This window comes from Lipotes vexillifer, unplaced genomic scaffold, assembly GCF_000442215.2.
Source record: "Lipotes vexillifer unplaced genomic scaffold, Lipotes_vexillifer_v1.1 scaffold531, whole genome shotgun sequence".
NCBI lineage: Eukaryota > Metazoa > Chordata > Mammalia > Artiodactyla > Lipotidae > Lipotes > Lipotes vexillifer.
In genome coordinates, this window is record NW_006799583.1 from 584,789 (window position 1) to 604,959 (window position 20,171).

Below are 20,171 nucleotides of genomic sequence, written 5' to 3' on the forward strand. Positions count from 1 at the left end.
AAAAAAAAAAAAAAAAAATGCTGGCGTAGATTCAAATATTTTGGGTTGTATATGAAAAAAAGTTTTCTCTGTATAAAAGAACAATAAAAAAGATTATTGGATTATTAAGGAAAATATGTCATTTCTATCTTAAAAAGTTTCTTGTACCTAAGGCACAATGATACAGTGTTTTTTCAGGGAACTTTGTAGGTCTGGGATGCCCCAAAGCATATTAATTTAAGCAAAATATTTGTGGAGGAAAAGCAAACAAACAAAAAAACCCTGTAGGTGGTGAAATGGGGTGGAACAAATACTGAAAGAACTCTTCAGTGTAACCAAGCAGGGGATTTGTATGGTAACATTAAGATGTTTTCAACAGTTCTGAGTAGGTTTTATTGATCAGTTTAACACATTTGAGTACATACTATATGCTAGACACTGTTTTTGCACAATTTTAAGTAGGATTTGTTAATTCATTTATTGAGAATTTACTATGTGCTCGGCATACTTGCAGGCACTGGGAATAAACTAGAGAACAAAACACAATCCCTGCCTTCATGGAATTTCCATTCTAGGGGAGGAGATAGGCAATAAACCCGATGCACTATCAGGTTTGGTGAGCAAACCTAGAGGATGGATTGAGGCCAGGGAAGATTAGAGGCTGAAACCAATTAGGTATGTAGTTTCTGAGGAAATTCGAGTGTGGGGAAAGGCGATAACTATACAAAACATAATGGAAGTGAGTCTTCATAGACCTCAAATTAGCAGAACTTGGGATGGAAGGAATGGAAAGGGGGAGGGTTGAAGGGAGAAATTCACAACCGCTAAAATGTGAGTCTAGAGTGTTGAACTTTCGTTGTAGCAAAAGTGATGTGCTAGGTTTTGTTGAGCTGAAGTTGAGATTTTGGTGAGTTGTCCCAGTGTAGCTATTTCCTTAGATCAGCATTTCGCAAACGTTGGTGGGTGGTTGTCAGAATCACCTGGGGAACCTGACAAAAATGCAAAGGTCCAGAGCCTTTTTCCTTCAACTAGCCTGGGCCTCTGTGTTTTTTATTAGCTCACCAGGTGATTCTGACACAGCAGAGTTTGAGAACCACTGGCTTAGATAACCAGACACAAGTCTGGAAACAGGGATTGAGTTAAGGGCTGGAGATATATATTTTAGAGTTTTAAAGAAGTGTTAATTGAGACTTATGGATGGGTCAACTCTCCCAGCTGATGAGTATTAAGGGGGAAGAGGGGAAACTGTAGGACAATGAGTGATTGCATATATGTAGTTGGTGTTTAGACCAGGAAGAGCCTGAAAGACAGACACATGAATTATTCAGCGTCAGGAAAGTGCAGAGAGCTCAGTTTCCCTTTAACTGGAATGTGGGCTCCTTGGGGATAGAAACCTCAGGGTTACCTTATACCTGGCATTGTGCCCAGCACTTAATAGGCATTTAATCAATATTTGTTTATTGAATGAATCAATGTATGGCTCGCACAGAATCTAAAGAGAAGTTTTTAGGAGGATGTAGGCAATCATGTCACATGTAGTAGCCTGAGGTCAAGATGGCTGAAATTTACAGGATTGCTGATAGATTTGGTCAGAAGGAGGCTATTACTGTAAAAGAGATGGGGTGGTTAAGTGCAAGCAGGAATTTAGGCTCTGCTGTCATGTATAACATTCATCCAGAGCTGTTGATGAGCAGTGTAAAGGCAATAAGATAAGTATGTACACACATAATGCACATAACATATGGTTATGTATACTCAGGTATATGTGTACATGTATGTATATCTGTGTGTATACATGCATATCTGTGAAAGTATAGATCTTTAGCCCTGGAGTGTTCATTGTGCCCTGTTGCTCTGTCGACGTCCTGTAGCTGAGCCTCCTTCCCGTTATGAATCTCGTGGGAAGGGTTGTCTCCCAGGAGTCTCGCAGGTTGTAGAGGGCTGTCTTTGGGCAGTTGGAACACAGACAGAAGCAACAAAACGCTCTGGACATGTCTCCAATAAGCTGTGTAATCCACTTGCCACCCTCAGTCTTTCAGAGGTTGGTTGTTTCCCAAGAATAGGTATAATTTCTAGAAATTGCATAAAAATGTAAAATCCTGCTCTAAGATTTGTTAAAAGCTTTTTAATTCCAGGCACACATTTCCTTTGAAACGATAAATCTTTGTGTCATGAAGCAGAGATGCTTATTAGCCTGCTTTCTGTGGTCTGCAGATTCATAGATGAAGCATCCAACCTTTCTTGTATTTTGAAATGTCATGTCCGACTGCCTCTTAATGCAGATTCATTTATCCTTTTTACACTGTTAAGTACGGTCTATGGGGATAGACTTCTCTCAGTCCACAGGAATAGAGCCCATTAGTGCTAATGGAAGTTTTGCACATGTCTGCAGAGGTGAACAGGCATTGAAATAATTTACTGATACCTTTAGACTTTTACAGTTGTTCTTATTTAGCTGCCTTAGGGATTTCAATGATGACCCCTTTTTGTCCCCAAATACTGTTTGACATTGATTGTAGGAATCTGGTGATGGGCCTGAGGTTGTAACTTTAACAGGTGTAAGTACTTCTTTCCTCTGTTTCAGCTGAGAAGTTTTGAGAGTGAAATATTCACAGCCATTGAGAGACCTCCAATTTAATTTCTCATCATGCTTGTTCTGTAGTTCACATTAAGTCCAGAGTATTGAAGGAATGGAACAGGTGGACTTGTAGACATCAGATAGTTGGCCATGCTGTTGACAATGGCGTCTCAGGATGCTCAGAACCTCTTCCAGCCTCTCTCTTCCTGGATATATCGGGTTTATGAAGCTCTCCAGCAAGCAGGAGATACGTTATCTGCTTTGCTGGTTAACTTCAACAAACAAGACTCTAAATTGAGTGACAAGCTAGACCAGGACTTAGATGATATTCAGATTCAGGAAACTTACTTTGAAGATGAAGGACAAAGCAGTTGGACTCAAGAGGACATAAATTCCTTGTTTCTTGAAGTGGATCATTTCTCCTGTTGTAACAGTGATTTGCAGGACTCTGCCCAAAGTTCAAGCCCCAGACTTAGCCAGCATGCAAAGGACTCCTGTTCCATAGTGACCCAGTGGCCCAGTCAGACCCCTGATGACCAAAAGCCACCACATGTGCTTTCTTCTATTGCCGAGGAAGAACATCACCTTGAAAAGCAAAGGAGTGGCCTTCAACAGGGCTTTGACAGCCACCTCTCTGGTAGTTTAGAAAACGTTAATGGAAAAATGCAAGGTAAGCTAGCCAGTAATCATTTTCTATGGGTTTGTCCAAAGGACATTTCTACTCATTTTATTTTTATTTGTTTTAGTTATCATTTGAATTTTATTTTTGTCTCTTATACCTTTCCACATACTGGCTTCGTAATGAGAGTTGTAATCCTTAGGAATATTTTCAATATATAAAACTTTGGAAGATCCACATTGGTGGGCTCCATATTCCAAAACAATAGTTCTGAGCAAGTGAAATGGTGAAAACGAGTCTGTGGGTTCTGTTTGAGAAGCCCCTTGTGCATATGTCCTACTGTTTAAAACATCTTTTAAAATATTCTCTCTTTTTTAAACTAGGTTAGGAATCTCTAGATGTTACTAGATTATTCAGTGTGAAATCCTGTGCAAAAAGCCATACTTGTTGCAAAATTTTTAGTTGATAACACTCCAAGAACACTTCTCACAGTGTTGTACTGAGGCGTGATGTGAGATGACAGTAGATAGGAAATCTTTGGAATAAGAATAGCTCGCTTTTCTTCTAGCCTTGAATGGAAAGGACACATTTAAAACAAACTGCCTATAGAGCTTCATCCTGTCAGAACTGAGCATATAATGGGCCTTCAATAAATGCATAATGAATATGGTGAAAATGTAATTAACTCTATAAAAGTAGCTGTAGTATGTTCTGGCATAAATTTCTCACGCTTCTGTTACTCTAAGCCTGAAGTAAGGACATTCCATTTTATTGAGAGACAGAGAGATACATGATAGGCAGAGAAAGGTGTTGCGTGTGTATATAGGATGTGTTTGTAATGCACACATAGCTCATGCAGGTTTTCAGATCTTTTAATGTAAAAGGTGAACTCATTAATTCTCTTCTTGTTGGAGGGAGCAGACTTTTCTGGAATACTTTCTTAGTGTCTTCATCCATTTTCAGTGATTCCTCTTAGCTTTATCTTTTTAGAGGAATGTTTTATCCAGGTACATACAGTCTTAGTAAATGAAGAAATATAATTTCATATTCTTTTTATAATGCTTTCTTTAAAAAAATTTTTTTATTGGGGCATAGTTGTTTTACAATGTTGTGTTAGTTTCTAATGTACGGTGAAGTGGAGTTCCCTGTGCTATACAGAAGGTCCTCATTAGTTATCCATTTTATATATGCTATTGTTTATATGTCAATCCCAATCTCCCAATTCATCCCACTCCCCCTTACCCCCCTTGGTGTCCACATGTCCGCTCTCTACATCTGTGTCTCTATTTCTGCCTTGCAAACCGGTTTATCTGTACATCTGTGTCTACATCTGTGTCTCTACATCTGTGTCTCTATTTCTGCCTTGCAAACCGGTTTATCTGTACATCTGTGTCTACATCTGTGTCTCTACATCTGTGTCTCTATTTCTGCCTTGCAAACCGGTTTATCTGTACCATTTTTCTAGATTCCACATATACGTATAATGCTTTCTTGATACTCTTACTCAAACTAAAGTATTAAATGCTAGAATGAATTGGTGAACCAAGGTAGCCTAATATTCTTTCTGAATCTGATAAACTATAAATAAATGCAATTGCAAGCCTTTTAAAATTATCTATAGAGATAATCCTAGAAATGTCTGGACTACTAATAGGATTTCTTAGATTTGACTTGAAATTTCTATTCCTATTTTAGAAAATTCTTGCTAAAGTTGAACTATATTTAAAATTATTAACATGAATTTGGCTCAATAGATGCTTAACACTGGCTTCTGTTAATTTTTGTAATCGTTGTAATAATCTAATGGCAATTAAACAATTGTGTTCATTTGTTCACTCGGGAAATGTTGATTCATTAGATTGTAGCCTTCTGGAAGCCAGCAGCCGTGTCACAGATTCATTTCTGTATCCTTACTGTCAAACACAATGTTAGGTATGTAATAGGACATCAAATAATAATTACTGATGGAACAACAAGGAAAGCTAACAGCTCTACGAGGTAAATACTATTATTATTCTCACTTCACAGTTGAGAAAATTGATGATTAGAATTTGGGACTCTACCCAAGACTGACATTTAGAAAGAGGCAGAGCTCCGGTAGTCTGATTCTAGAGTTTACGCATATAACTCTCCCACCCCCACCCTTTTTAAAGTTATAATTTACATATGGTAAAATTCATCCTTCTGTAGTGCACAGTTCTGTGAGTTTTGACAGACACACCTGGTCTTCTAACCACCACCACCATCCAGGTATGAAATAGTTCTGTCACTCAAGTCCCTCTGGGGCCAGTCCTTTTCCCTACCTCCAGCTCCTGGAAATTGCTGATATGTTTTCTCTTTCTCTTGTTTGCCTTTTCCAGCATGTCATATAAATGGAATCATGCAGTATGTAGCCTTTTGAGGCTGGCTATTTTCACAATGCACTTATTGTAACACCCTTGAGATTTATCTGTGTTGTCATGTGTTCCACTGGTTTGCTTTTTTTTTTTTTATTATTGCTAAATAGTATTCCATTGCAGGAAGGCCCCAGTTTGTTGATCCATTCAGCAGTTGAGGGATATTTAGGTTGTTTCCAGTTTTTAGCATTATGAATAAAGCTACTATAAACACTTGCAAAACAGGTTTTCGTGTGAATATGTTTTCAATTAGGTGAATACCTATGAGTGGGATTGCTGGGTCATATGGAAAGTATATGTTTAACTTTATAAAAAAAAAATTCACTGTTTTCCGGAGTACAATTTTGCATTCTCAAAAGTTATGTATGAGATTTCCAGTCACGCCTATCCTCACCAACACTTTGTGGTATTATTATTATTATTTTTTAGCCATTCTCATAGGTGTGTGGTGATAACTCATGTTGGGAGATAATTCTCCATTGGTGTCTTGCATGTCCTATGAGCAGGGCAGAGCCACAAACAGCCTTTTGTTTTGGATTATCTTTTCAAGGGTGTTTGTATGACAGCCTTGGAAGACAGTGTGTCCCTCCAGAGCACAGGGGATATTTGTTTGCTGTCCAATCTAATAACGTTAATGTCTCTCTTCAGGGCAAAGCTTAGGCAAATTTGCTTGCAAATGATAGAGGTTTTCCAAGCTTGGTGTTCCCTGGCGACATAAACCCATTGCACGCATGGAATCTATCTGGGCCAGCCTCTGCATTACCCCCATGGTACTTGGAGGTACTGTGAGTAATAAATTGTCCTTTGTCTCTAACCCAGAAGTCTTGCATCTCTGCCAACATCTATAAAACAGTAGCAGGCAAACTTGTTATATGCAAGTAGGATAAAATCGTAGACCCTTCATAGGTTTTAACATCCCATTTGGCTTTAATTTGCATGTCCCTAATAACTAGTGACACTGAGCATATTTTCATGTAGTTGTAATCTGCATGACTTCTTTGTAGGGTCTTCAAATCTTTTGCCCACTTTCATTGAATTGTTTGTTTTCTTATTTTTGAGATTTGGGAACTATGTTTATATTCTGAATATGAGGAATGTACTTTAAAAATGTTTTCTCCCAGTTTTGTGGCTTGAATTTTCATTCTCTTAACAATGTCCCTCAAAGAACAGAGATTCTTAATTAAATGAAATCCACCTTATCAAGTATTTCTTTTATGAATTGTGCTTTTGGTATCATATCTAAGAAATCTTTCTATAACCCAGGGTCAGAAAGATTTTTTTTTCCTGTGTTTTATTCTAGAAATTTTAAAGTTATGGATTTTGCATTTAGAGCTATGATCTATTTTGAGGTATTTTTTATATGATGCAAGGTGTGGATTAAGCCCTCCCCCCACCATGTAGGTGACAAATAATTCCTATACCATTTGTTGAAATGACTATTCTTTCTCCATTGTTTGCTTTGATATCTTTGTCAGAAATCTGTTACCTATATACGTGTGGGTCTATTTCTAGACTCTATATTTTCCCATTAATCTACATTTGTATTCTTTCTCTAATAACACACTGTCTTGATGACTATAGCATTATGGTCTTGAAATCAGGTGAGCCCTCAATTTTATATTTTAAAAATTGTTTTGACCATTCTAGTTGTTTTCATATAGTTTTTAGATTAGGCTTATTGATTTTTACAAAAAAATTTGTTGAGAATTTTATTGGAATTTTGTTGAATCCATAGATCAGTTTGGAGAGAATGACATGCTAATAATAGTGTGTCTTTACGCAAGAGGGAAGAGATATGGGGACATATGTTTATGTATAACTGATTCACTTTGTTATAAAGCAGAAACTAACACACCATTGTAAAGCAATTATACTCCAATAAAGATGTTAAAAAAATAGTGTGTCTTTAAATCTGCAAACACGGTATATCACTTCATTTATTTAGTTCTTAATTTTTTTCACCTGTTTTGTAGTTTCCAGCATACAGGTCTCATACATATTTTGTTAGATTTATACCTAAGTATTTCCCTTTTCTTGGATATAATTGTAAATAGTATATCTATAACTTTAAATTGCCAACTGCTACTTGCTAGTATATAGAAATGCCATTGATGTTTGTATATAATCTTGTATTTTGCAACCTCCCTAAACTCAGTGATGAGTTCTAATTGCCTTTTAAAAAAAATTTTATTTATGTATTTATTTATTTTTGGCTGCACTCGGTCTTCGTTGCTGTGTGCGGGCTTTCTCTAGTTGCAGTGAGTGGGGGCTGCTTTTCTTTGTGGTGCGCGGGCCTCTCATTGTGGTGGCCTCTCCCTTTTCAGGGCGTGGGCTTCAGTAGTTGTGGCTCGCGGGCTCTAGAGTGCAGTCTCAGTAGTTGTGGCGCACAGGCTTAGTTGCTCCACAGCACGTGGGATCTTCCTGGACTCGGTCTTGAACCCGTGTCCCCTTCACTGGCAGGCAGACTCTCAACCACTGTGCCACCAGGGAAGCCCCACCTCTAATTGCTTTTTTATAGCTATTTGGGGATTTTCTGCATAGATAATAATATAATCACACAAACGACAGTTTTATTTATTCCGTTTCAATACCCATGTCTATTATTTCTTTTTCTGGACTGATTACACTATATTATCATGTTGAATAAGAATGGTGAAAGTGGGTATATTTGCCTTGATCCTGGGCTTAGTGGAAAATCTTTGTCTTTCACTGTTACTTAGTAGTTAGACGTAGCTTTCTGTAGATGCTCTTTATTATATAGAAGAAATTTCTTTCTATTCCAATTTGTTGAGAGTTTTTAATCAAAAAGGATGTTGAATTCTGTTAAGTGCAGTTTTGCATCTGTTGAGCTGATCATATGATTTTTTAAATCTTTTGAAATGAATTATACTGATTAATTTTTGAGTGTCGAACCTGTCTTGCATACCTGGGTAAAATCTGCCTGGTTGTGATGTACTATTCTTTTCATATATTGCTGGATTTGATTTGCTAATATTTTGTTGAGGAATTTTTATCAATTTACATTAGGGATATTAGTCTATAGTTTTCTTTTCTCGCAATATCTTTGTCTAGTTTTGGTATCTGGGTAATGCTGGACTCATAACATGGGTTGTGAAATGTTTCTCCTTTTTTATAGTCTGGACAAATTTGTGTTAAATCAGTATTTATTTCTTAAATGTTTGCTAGAATTTTCCATCGAAGTCAGCTGACTTTGGAATTTTGTTGTTGTTGGAAGATTTTGAAATAAAAATTCAGTTTCTTTAGTGTGTATGGGATTATTCAAATGTCTGTCTTTCTTGAGTGACTTTTGGCAGTTTGTGTTTCTCAAGGATTGTTTCTTTTTCATTTCATCTATGTTGTTAAGTTTATGGACATAGTATTTTCTTGTTACCCTTTTAGTGTTTGTAGGATATATAGTAGTCTCCATTGTTTCCTGATATTGGTAATTTTTATCTTCATTTTTTCCAGGGGTGTGGAGTCTGTCTGAGTAGAGGACTATCTATATGTCTATATGTTTTTTGAAGAACTAGGTTTTGGTTTCATTAATTTTTCCCTATTGTTTTTCTGTTCCTAATTTTATTGAATTCTGTTATTTATTATTTTCTTCCTTCTGCTTGCTTTGGGTATAATTTGTTCTTTTTTCTAATATAATCATTTAATGGATGCATTTTTCTAAACGCTGCTTTGTCTACATCCAAAAATATTAATACGTTGTTTTTATTTTCATTATATTAAAATATTTCCTAATTTCCCTTTGACTTCCTTTTTGATGCATTATTTAAAAGTGTATAGGTTAGGTTCCAAATGTTGGGAATATTCTAGATAACTTTCTGTTACCAGTTTCTGGTTTAATTCAGTTGTGGTCTGAGGACATACTTTGTATTACTTTAGTTTAAAAATATTAAAGTTTGTTTTATGATCCTGAACATGTTCTAACTTGTTGAATGTTTCATGTGTACTTAAAAAGACTGTGTATTTTGCTGTTATTAGATACAGTGTTCCATAAATTACTTCAAGTTGTTTGAGGCTGTTTTTCAGATTTTCTGTATACTTATTTTTATACTGATTTTGTTTACTTATTTTGTTCTGTTGGTTACTCTATTTGTGGATTTGGCTATTTTTCTCTTTTCTGTTCTTTCAGTTTTTGCTTCATGTAGTTTGAAGCTCTGTTGTTAAATACATACACATTTTAGAAATATATGTCTTCTTGATGAATTGACTTCTTGGTCATTATATAATGTACCTTTTTGTATCCCTGGTAGTATTTCTTGACCTAAAGTCTACTTTGATATTAATATGGCTACTCCAGCTTTCTTTTGATTACTGTTGGCATGACATGTTCTTTTCTACTCATTAACTTTAAATCTATCTTTATCTTTATAGTGGGATTCTTGTACGTGGCATATAATTGGGTCCTGCTTTTTTATCCAAATTGACAATCTTTTACTTTTAATTGGTATGTTTAAACTGTTTGTATTTAATGTAATTATTGATAATGAATTAAAATCTGTCATTTTGTTAGATTTTTTTCCTATTTGTTTCATCTATTCTTTGTTTCTTTTATCCTATTTTTTTCTGCATTCTTTTGGATTGAATATTTTTGTGATTCCATTTCATCTCCACTCTGGGCTCATTATTTTTATCTCTTTTAAAAAAAGTTTAATGATCATCCTAAGATTTTACAACATATATCTTTAGTTAATCTCAGTCTATCTTGAAATAATATTGTACTGCTTCAGGTATAGTTAGATGATGTTACAACAGTGTACTCCCAATTCTTCCTTCCCATCCTTTATTTTTTTGTTGTTACATATTTTACTTTTACATATTCAATAAATACTCAATACGCTGATATTTGATATTTGCTTTAATTGGTTGGTTATCTCCTAGAGTGATTAAGATAAGAAAAAGAGAATTCTATATTTACATCATTTATGTCATTTGAAGCACTCTTTAACTTTTCTTGTGCATATATGCAGCTAATGAATTATCTTAGTTATTGTCTGAAAAATATTTCTTATTTAGTTTTGAAATATATTTTAGATACGTATAGAGTTCTGAGTTGACAGTTATTTTTCTTTTAGCACTGTAAGGTTTCCATTTCACTGTCTTGTGGTTTGTATAGTTTTCCTATGAGAAGCATGTTGTCATTCTTACTTTTGTTCCTCTGCATATAATGTGTCTTTTTTTCCCACTGGATGCCTTAAAGATTTTGTCTTTATCTTTGGTTTTCAGCAACATATATCTAAGGGTGTGTGTGTGTGTGTGTGTGTGTGTGTGTGTGTGTGTGTGTGTGTGTGATGTGTGTACGTTTATATTTGTACTGCATATGTGTATGTGTGTGTTCTGGTATTCATTTTTATTGGTGTTCTCTGTCCTTCTTGTGTCTGTGATTTAGTGAGTTTCATTACTTTTGGAAAATTCTTTGCCATCATCTCTTCAAATATTTCTTCTAATCCATTCTCTCTTGCTCCTTCTTCTGGTCTTCCAATTATACATATACTAGCCCATTTGATATCATCCCACGGCTCTTGAATGTTCTTTTTCTTCCCTTCATTTTTTTTCTCTTTGTATTTCAGTTTGGACAGTAGTATCTAATGACATAGTCTTCAAGTTGACTAATATTTTCTTTGGTTGTGTGAAGTCTGGTGATTAGGCCATCAAAAGTATTCTTCATCTCAGTTACCTTGTTTTTCATTTCTAGCATTTTGATTTGGTTAAAAATTTATTTCAGTTTCTCTGCTGAAATTCTTCATCAATTCATGCATGTTTCTCCCTTTTTCCACTATTAATATGTTTTTAGCATATTAATCATAGTATTTTAAAATTCCTTGTGTGATAGTTCTAACACTTGAGTCATATCTGAGTTTGGCTTTCTTGATTGCTTTGTGTCTTGACGGTGTATTTTTCCTTTCTGCTTTTTTGCTTTTCTTGTATTTTAGACTGAAAATTGAACATCATATGTAGGGGAAGTAAATAGTATGTCTGCCTGGAAGTAGGTGAGCCTTTTCTGGTGCTGGGCCTTTAGTGTGAAGGGGTTGAGTCAATTTAGTCAGAATATGAGCTGGGTTTCGGTTTTGTTGTTGTTATTGTTATCTCCTTGTAGTATAGCCTTCAAAACCCTCTATTACTACATTGTGTTTAGGGTAGGGGCTTGTTTGCTACAGAGCTTTGTCAAAATCTGCTCCATCTTCAGCTTCAAGTCTCTTCTCGTTGCCCGTACCTCAGAGAGGGTCTCTGTTTTCAGGCTGTTGGCCCTTTCCCAGAAGGAGCCTGATGTTATTCATTACTTGGTGTTTGCTCATATCGTGTTGTTGTGTTGGAAGTTTCTGTTTTCTGCTGTTCTGGAGCGGCCTCTGTCTTAGGCAGGTGATATGTTCCTGTGTCTTGGGTTAGGGCCTTCTTGGTAATCTTGCCCCTCCCTCAGAGTTAGGGGATTTCTACTGGTATGACTCCAGGACTTCTTTCTAACTCTTCCCCAGCGGTGGTAGTTTTTATTCTGTTCTATTCACTCACCTTAATGTGTCTCTACCTGTGGTCTGAGGGTGATGGGATTTGCTGCCCTTTCCCAAGTGGCTTGTGGCTTTTATTCCATAGTGGAAAGATGAGAGAGGAATCCTGGTGAGACTTCTGATTTTGTCTATAGCAGGACCCCCTACTCCAGGACTGTACCATGAGAGAACCTTTCTCCACTCCTGCCCTGCCCCGCTCTGCTCTGTCTTTCTTGTGAGTACCAGGTGAGTTCTGTGGGGCCAGTCTTCTAAGTGGGTTTCAATTTCCCTGGGGTTTGTGGCTCCCATGGGTTCTCTACTCTTGTGCTAGTACACACTTGGTCTTTAGAAGTTCTTTGAAAATATTAACTTAATTTTTCTTGCCAGCTTGTATGAATCCAGCATCTGCCCCTGGCAAGCAAACGCTTCTGTCCCTTCTCCCATGGAAAGAAGTTTTCTTTTTGTAACTTTTGGATTAGTTGGTTGCTTTATGATCTCAGCTCTCTGATGAGTTTTAAAATGTGCAATTTGACATATTATGCAGATTTAATTTTTATTTAAAGAGCGAGAGCATTATTTCCAATTTTTCTACATCCTAAGTGGAAGCTAGAACATAGAGCTTTGCACACTTAACACTAAACTCTAAAATTAAGTTGGACATTCTCATTAATTTGGGTGACATGTTTGGGCTTGGAGATAAATGCACAAATAAAATATTGGTCTTAAGGAATTTTCTAATGCCTAAGAGGTAGTTACATGTAAATAGTCCCATTTTTAAAAGTTTGTGGAAAATTAGAACAGTTATCTACGTGGTAACTTTTGAGGTGGTTTTGCCAGTGGTGATCAGAGAAGGTTCCACAGAGCAGATGATATAGGACTACAAACCCTAAGAATGAATTATAATTTAAGAGGTGAGTGGAGAGAGAAAGGCATACCATTTGAAGGAATGGCATGAACACAGACAAGTGGACAAGACTGACATTTTCAGGGATGGGGCTAGTAGCATAGGCTGCAATTGGGAAGGTCTTTGTTTTTTATGTTAAGGATTAGGTTTTGTCTCGTAAGCAGCTGGGAATCTCAAAGAGCTCTTAATCAAGTGTGATACCAACAGAAGTCCATTTTAGAAGGATAACTGTGGCATCAGTTTAAAGGCTACGCTGGAGGAAAGGATATATGTTAGGGAGCTATTGTAGTAGCTGGTAAGAAGAAACAGTGTGTAAGCCGATACGAACACATAAAGAGAAATAGTTGTCCTTATTTTGACATTACTCCCCCTAAAAGGCCTCTCAACTAAAGAGAGTCTTTTACAAGGCTCTGGCGGGGCAGTAGGGTACCACCTTATTATTGCTAGGTGGAGGCAGAAGTCCAGGTTTCCCTCTTGGCCTCCTTAACCCTTGAAGGAGTGCTCCTCACTAATGCTGGGTTGGATGGCAGGTCCATCTCTCCATGTGGTCTCCATTGACATGGAGGTGACGGTAGCCGCACTGATGGTGAAAATCCTGAGTCTCCACTAGACTTCCTCTGACACCACCCAAGTAGAGTGGGGCAGGGGTGCCTTGTTACTTCAGGTGGGGTGCAGGCTCCCCATGTGCCCTTCACTGATACTGTGGGGGTACAGGATGCTCATTACTGGCCATCAAGGATGAAAGTTCTGGATTCCTACTCAGCCTTCTCTGGCACCCCCTAGTGGGGATATTGGGGTCCCTCGTTAAAGCTTGGTGAGTATGGAAGTCTAGGCTGTCTAGCCTTTGCTGGCATGAGTGAGGGTGGGGGACACAGGTTTTTTTGTGCTATTTGGCTGGATTTAGGCACTTATTGCCTAAAACTTTTCTCTTTGGGTAGTCTGTCCACTTCCTGTCCCTTTGCACAGAGAGAACTGGCATCTCTTGAGTTTTTTGGTCTGTGCTCATTGGCATTTCTGGGTTGCCAGCTTCCTCAGCTTCAAGTCTGAGATATATAAGGCAAAGGAACCCAGAACACTCACCTCCATGTTGTTCCTTGAGTCTCATGGTCACTAGCTGGTCTGCCTTCTTTTTGGCATCTTTCAGTCTTCTCATCTTTGTTTAATATACAATGTCTAGAGTTTTGAGTTGTACTTGGGGGGAAGAATAGGGAAAAGTACATCTGTTCTGTCTTCCTTGGAAGTGAAATTCTTCAAATTAGTCCTTAATAGCATTATGACTTTAAATCCCACCCACTTCTCTCCATTTCACAGTGAAAATAAGAGGAATAGAGAAATGATAAAGGGTGGCATGTATGTATAGGTAGTATGGGGAGAAACATTCTTCTGTAAAGAGATGTCTTGTATGATGTCCTTCCTCAGTTAACCAAATATTTATTGAATGCCTACCATGTACAAAGCATTGGGGGGAATGGACAAATCTACACAAGCATAAGCCGTGGACCTCCTTCAGATTATTGAAATACTTGTACCATTTGTTTAACATGTTCCAGAAGATGCAAAAATGTTTTTAATGCCCTGGCTCTTTGGTGGCAGTGGGAGTTGGGAATGCAGCAGAGACCTAGAATGAGACAGCCCCGTTAGCCCAAATCACTCATGACTTTATAGATGGAGGAGCTTTACTGAGTTGTCTCTAGAGAACTTCCCTCTTTCTCCCTCGCCCTGAGGAGATGGAGTCCACTGATTTACTTCAGATGCCTTATAGACAATGAGCAAAAGCTCTTATTCCTCTCTTTTGTCAAAATATTTAAATGCCCTAAGGACCCTCTGAAACTAGAATATGGGACTGGACTCTCAGCTGCAAGAATATTAAAACCCTTGTTTTTTGGGGGAGGTTTTACCTGCTGGTTAACATTCTTAAATTATCCTCACTTGCTCATTTTTTCCTTTATACTGGAGATCACGTCAGCCTCAGTGCATGGGCTGCTTTGCAGTCTATTAGAGAGATGTATTTGGAGATACGCTAAGAAAAGGCAGCATTTTAATCAGTGATTTATATGCACTTTTTAAAAAGCCTTGTCAAGCCTGCTTTTCCCATTTAACCTTGAATTCTTTTCATAACGTTGTATCTTGATTTTATGCTCCTTAATGTGCCATATTTTTCTCCACAATAGATTTTAAGATAAATTGGCCCAAAACAAGAGGGATGCTGAATGCTTTTTGTAACCATGGAAACATTTCTGGGCAGTTACTGGGGACCTGGTTGCCAATAGTAATGTAACAGAGAAAATAGATACACTTCATTTAGCAGTTGCCTATGATTAAGAGGCAGATAGAGCCCTTATAGTGCCATCTCAAGATAGGCTTTTTGGTTTAAAGACCCAAATCCCAAACAGCAACTTCTCAGTCGAGAAGCAATTATGACACCTTTAATATGTGATGGGAAGGAGTTCTATTGCATTTTAAAATCATCTTTGTTTTCAGTTTTTCACCTCATACTGTTTTTAAGGCTGTTTTTCAACCACATATATTTGTTTCCAAGAAATATGCTCACTGTTTCCTGAAATAGCCTGCTAATAGAATTAATGTGTTCAGAGTACATTGGCATGTAGAACTTTAGAAACACTCTTTGACTAGATGGAGTGTATTTAAAAAATAGAACAGCAGGCTTTGAAATCGTGGTGATATAATTTGACTTTTCAATCAGATTAGTCGGCAAGGCTAATGTAACATGGGAAAATCCTGTCCCAACCAGTTCTTAGTTACTGGTTGGTCTCAAGCGTTTATGGGTTGAAGGTATTTTGTTCTGTCGATGTTTTGGGGATTGCTTGTGGCAATTGAGAGTAAGTGGTATCAGGCAAGAGCGTGCAGTTGATTTACAAATTACACAGGCTTCATTTCTTTTCTATAGGTTGTATTACTGAACCTGAATTGCTGCATCCTGCCTTTCCTTTCACTGCAGTACTGGAACTTTGCTTTTTCATTGCCCAAGTGATTTCTTGAAAGTAAACCCATCCCTAGTTAAATTTATCTTCATTTGTTAGTACTTCGTTTGATAGCATTTGATAGCATTTGCCACCACGTCATTGGTTTTCCAGAATTGTCCATGAAAAAGTTTGAGTATTCTGCAAAAGCTTCAGAATGTGTTTTCTAAAAGCTTTATGAAGTTAATTTTCTTGCTATGTTGACTTGCATGTTTTAGCAAAGCTGGGTATTAATGAACATGCCAGGAGCTGATGTCCAGCTTTCGGAGCTTTGATATTTAAGGCAAGGAGGTTGTTATTGCCATTGTTACTTGTTTTGCAACTTTGTGTCATTTTAAAAGGAAACTTCAGACATGTAACACAATTTTATATGGACAGAAGCTAGAACACGTAACTTATATAAATGGTCAAATAGAGATTCAATTTTTGCCTTACTTTCTGGATATTATAATACACGGTAGGACATTTTTAAGGACAGTTTTAAAATGAGAAAGCCCGTTTTCTATTTTCCTCTTCTTAAAAGGAAAGAGGAAATGGATTAGAGGTAAATTATGCTACAAATAAGCTTAAATTCCATGTTCACAGTTCCCAAGGAACCAGAAATTTTTCCTTAATGATGGAATTACTTGATAGTAAAAGCTCCAGGGTCTTCCTTGCCCTGAGGCACACACCGTTAATTGAGGCAGGTGTATTATTTTTTGCAATTATCTAGCTCAACAGGGAAGAAGCCAGAGCCAGGTAGGAACTACAGCTTAATAAGAACTTTTTTCACTTATGTGCCTGTTTCTTCTTGCTGAGGGAGATTCTCACCTGTATTGTTCGTGTGTTGCTTATCTTTTAGAATAACATGGAGTGTTTATCCTCTTCTCTTCTTCCCCTCTTATCTTTTCCTTTGTTTGGTAAGTCCCCTTTCTCCCTCCCTGGTACTCTTTTCTGGTGTCCACCCTTGTGGAGAGTGTTTCTGAAAAGGAGCCTTGCAATGGAAAGAGTTGCTGAGGTGTGATTATAAGTTCCTCTTCTCTTTGAGCTCTTGATAGTTATGCTAAGGGGTGGTCTCGGCCATTGCTAATGGAGCTTTTAGTGCCCTTCACACTTCCTAGTTTTTAAATTTATGAGACATTTCAAAAGCATAGAAAAATATAGCATCATACGGCAAACACCCACCACTTAACTTTGCCAAGTCTTAACATTTTCCCATATTTAATTCAGATTTATTTTAAAGAAGCCATCCAGGATGGAGGTCATTGGAGTCCCCTGAGGACCCCTCTTTGTTTCTTCCCCTTCTCTCCCTACTAGGAGTAGAACAAACCTAAATTTGGGCATTATGATTCCTATTGTGTTTTTATTCTTTTGCTGCAGGTATTTGTAAATTATGTGCAACATAATTTTGCATGTTTTAAAGCTTTATACAAATGATATAATATTGAACGTATTTTATTCTGCAGCTTGTTTTTGCTTCCACTCAGTGTTACACTTTTACATTGTTCAGATACATGTCCATATGGTTTATATTAACTGCTATATAGTAATCCACCATATTAATTAATATTCCATTTAATTGATTCATTCTTCTGTTGATCCAATTTATCCATTCATATGAGCATCTAATTTATTTCCCAGTTTTCACTACCGTAACAGATAATTCTGCAATGTAAGTATATCTCTGAGCACATATACTAGAGTGTATTTAGATGGGATATATGAAAGAGACAGTCCTATTTTGAGCCCCTTTTGTAAACATGGTAATTTCTTCCCTCGTTGAGGTCCCTCGAATTGATACTCTTGCTCTAGCCCCACTTTTTCTTGTGGTGGTTCAAATTGGTTCCTTTTCCCTATAACGAAAAGTCATAACCAATAGGGTGTGTTAAGGCATTAAAGGAATCTACAAGTTGTCTGTGTTTTCCATAACAAGTTTAGATAATGAGTGAGAACATGGGACAGTGATACCAAATTTTAAGGGGTGTTATAGGCTTCTTTGAAACTTTAATGAAAGTTATGAACCTACTTATGCAGGAAGATACATACATAACATATCAAACTTTTTTAGCAATGAAATTTCATGGGTTTCTGCACCACCCAAAGTTCATCTATGGTACTCTGGATTAAAATTGACAAGGTTTACAAGAAAGAGCTAGTGATAATACAGTCAGAAGTCAAGCATTGTACCGTTTCATTTGAAGTTTGGCTTTTTTCTTATGAAAATAAACTTGGAGAAATGCATTAGGATATGTGCTGCTTTTTAAACTATTGTCTCTCAGCTCAAATCCATTCTTCCATATACTGCTTTGGATGTTGGGGCTGGGATTTTGCAAACTCCAGTTTGCCTTTGCTTGGGGGTATTCTCTGATCTATGGAGGGAGCAGTAGAGGGATATCGGAAGATGGGAGGTAAGGAGAAAGCGCTTACTTTTTCCTGTCTTTGCTCACTGTTCCTGTTGTTGGCATCTCAGCACTGCCCTTCACAGTGCTGTCAGCAGTGTGTGTTCTAGTCCCCAGCTTCTTTGAGCATTCCAGATCCAGGCTCGTTGTATTCCACTCCGAGGTGACAGCACTGACCAGGCAGTTTCCCCTCCCTAGACGTCTGAGCTGCATATACATAACACCTCACCTCTGAGCTCCTAGTTTATAATAACCTTCACCTCTTCCCTTTACTTTCCCAGCCAGAGGGGTGGTAGCTGCTTCCTGCAGTTTCAATCTCTGGGCTATTTCTGTTCCTCCTTCTATTTATCCAATACCCAATACCTGTGGAACCAGTTCCCTATATTAAATTCCCTCTGTTGAAATACATATTGTGGGTTTTGTTTTCTGACTGGACCTTGACCAGTGTAGTAATTAAAGTGTTGTTCAAGCAGTTGTGTAGATTTTGAAATAGTCTATGTTAATTGTGTAAGAGCTACAATTTGCTGGTGAACTGGGACTTTCTGGAGATGATAGGTAACTGGCACAATGGACATCTAAGTCTTACGCTTTCTGACGTTCACCAGGTAAACAAATTAATATAACATAGGTTATAGATGCCATGTAGAAAAATAAAACAGGATAAGGGGATAAAAATTAATTGGGTGAGTGCTCTTTTATATAGGGTTGTCCTTCCTATACTTTTTGTAGAATAACCTGTCTGGGAAGACAACAGTTATGCAGCGATCTGAAGGAAAGAGCATTCCTAGTAGAGCGAACAGTAAACGGACAAGCCATGGGGTAGGGTGAGGACTGTGTTTGGTGGAATGACTGTAAAATGTGGCTTTGCTGAAGCTTATCAGCATCTGGTCATCAGTAATACTGTCCAGTTATTACTCTGGAGTTTCTGTTATTCTTGAGATTTTTCTGATGTTTCATACATCTTTTGCTTATGGATGCCAGGTACAGGGTTATCACAGGAGACTTTCTTGTTCATGACACAGAAGGACTTCAAGAACTTTTATATCATTTCAAAAATCAGTTCCTTTGGGGGAAGAGAAACCAGTATGAAGTTGGAACTTCAAGCATTATCTTCTTAAGCTGTGATATCAAAGTCTATTTCAAAACCAAAATAAGAGTTTTTCTGGGACTGCCTAGTTTTTATCCTGTTTTGATCCTGCAAAAAGCAGCCACTGCTTGTATGGAAAGTTTGAAAATTGCTCTCCTGCATTTAGACCTATAATGACAAGCAGTTACTTTCATTTGAGTCTGTGCTAGATCAGTTTTACTCGTGATACTTCCCTTTGCAAGGTTGGACTTCTTAGCTGTAAAATGGCATTGAGGCAATATTGTTTATGTACCAGAAACCATGCTATTTATACAACTGAACTAAACTCAGATTATATGGGGAATTTCTCAGTTCCTTATAAGCAAAGGAGAAGAATGGTTGAGCTCAGGTAATTGACAAATGCGGGGCGTAAATCTCGTTCCATGAGAAGGTATATCCAGGAGTTCAAATGTGGTCTTTGGAATTTGGTTTCTCTCTCTCCCTCAGTCTCTTATTTCTGCACCCATCTGAGCTGGTTCCATTCTCTGGCTCCATGTGTAGTGAGATGGTTGCCAGAAGCTCCAGATTTATATCCTCTTAGGTTATAATCTAGTGGAGAAAGAAATGCCACTTTCTGGCAACTTGAAAACAATTCTGGGGTTAGCACTCATTGGCTTGATTCTCTCTGCTTTGCTTGAATTATGTGGCAAACCTTAGCAATCCCTGAGATCAGGGAAATGTGGAGCTCTGATTGGCCAGGCCTAAGTCACATGGCATTC

General features: G+C 37.5%; 1 protein-coding gene across 1 annotated transcript in view; it reads left to right on the top strand.

The window, feature by feature from the left end:
- Nucleotides 1-2,652: 2,652 nt before the first annotated feature.
- SYT16 (synaptotagmin 16) overlaps nucleotides 2,653-20,171 on the top strand; it is a 116,416-nt gene continuing 98,897 nt past the window's right edge. The window contains exon 1 of the mRNA XM_007471703.1: nucleotides 2,653-3,227. Coding sequence (XP_007471765.1) covers nucleotides 2,708-3,227 — 520 coding nt within the window. The 5' untranslated portion in view covers nucleotides 2,653-2,707. The remainder of the gene's footprint in view (nucleotides 3,228-20,171) is intronic.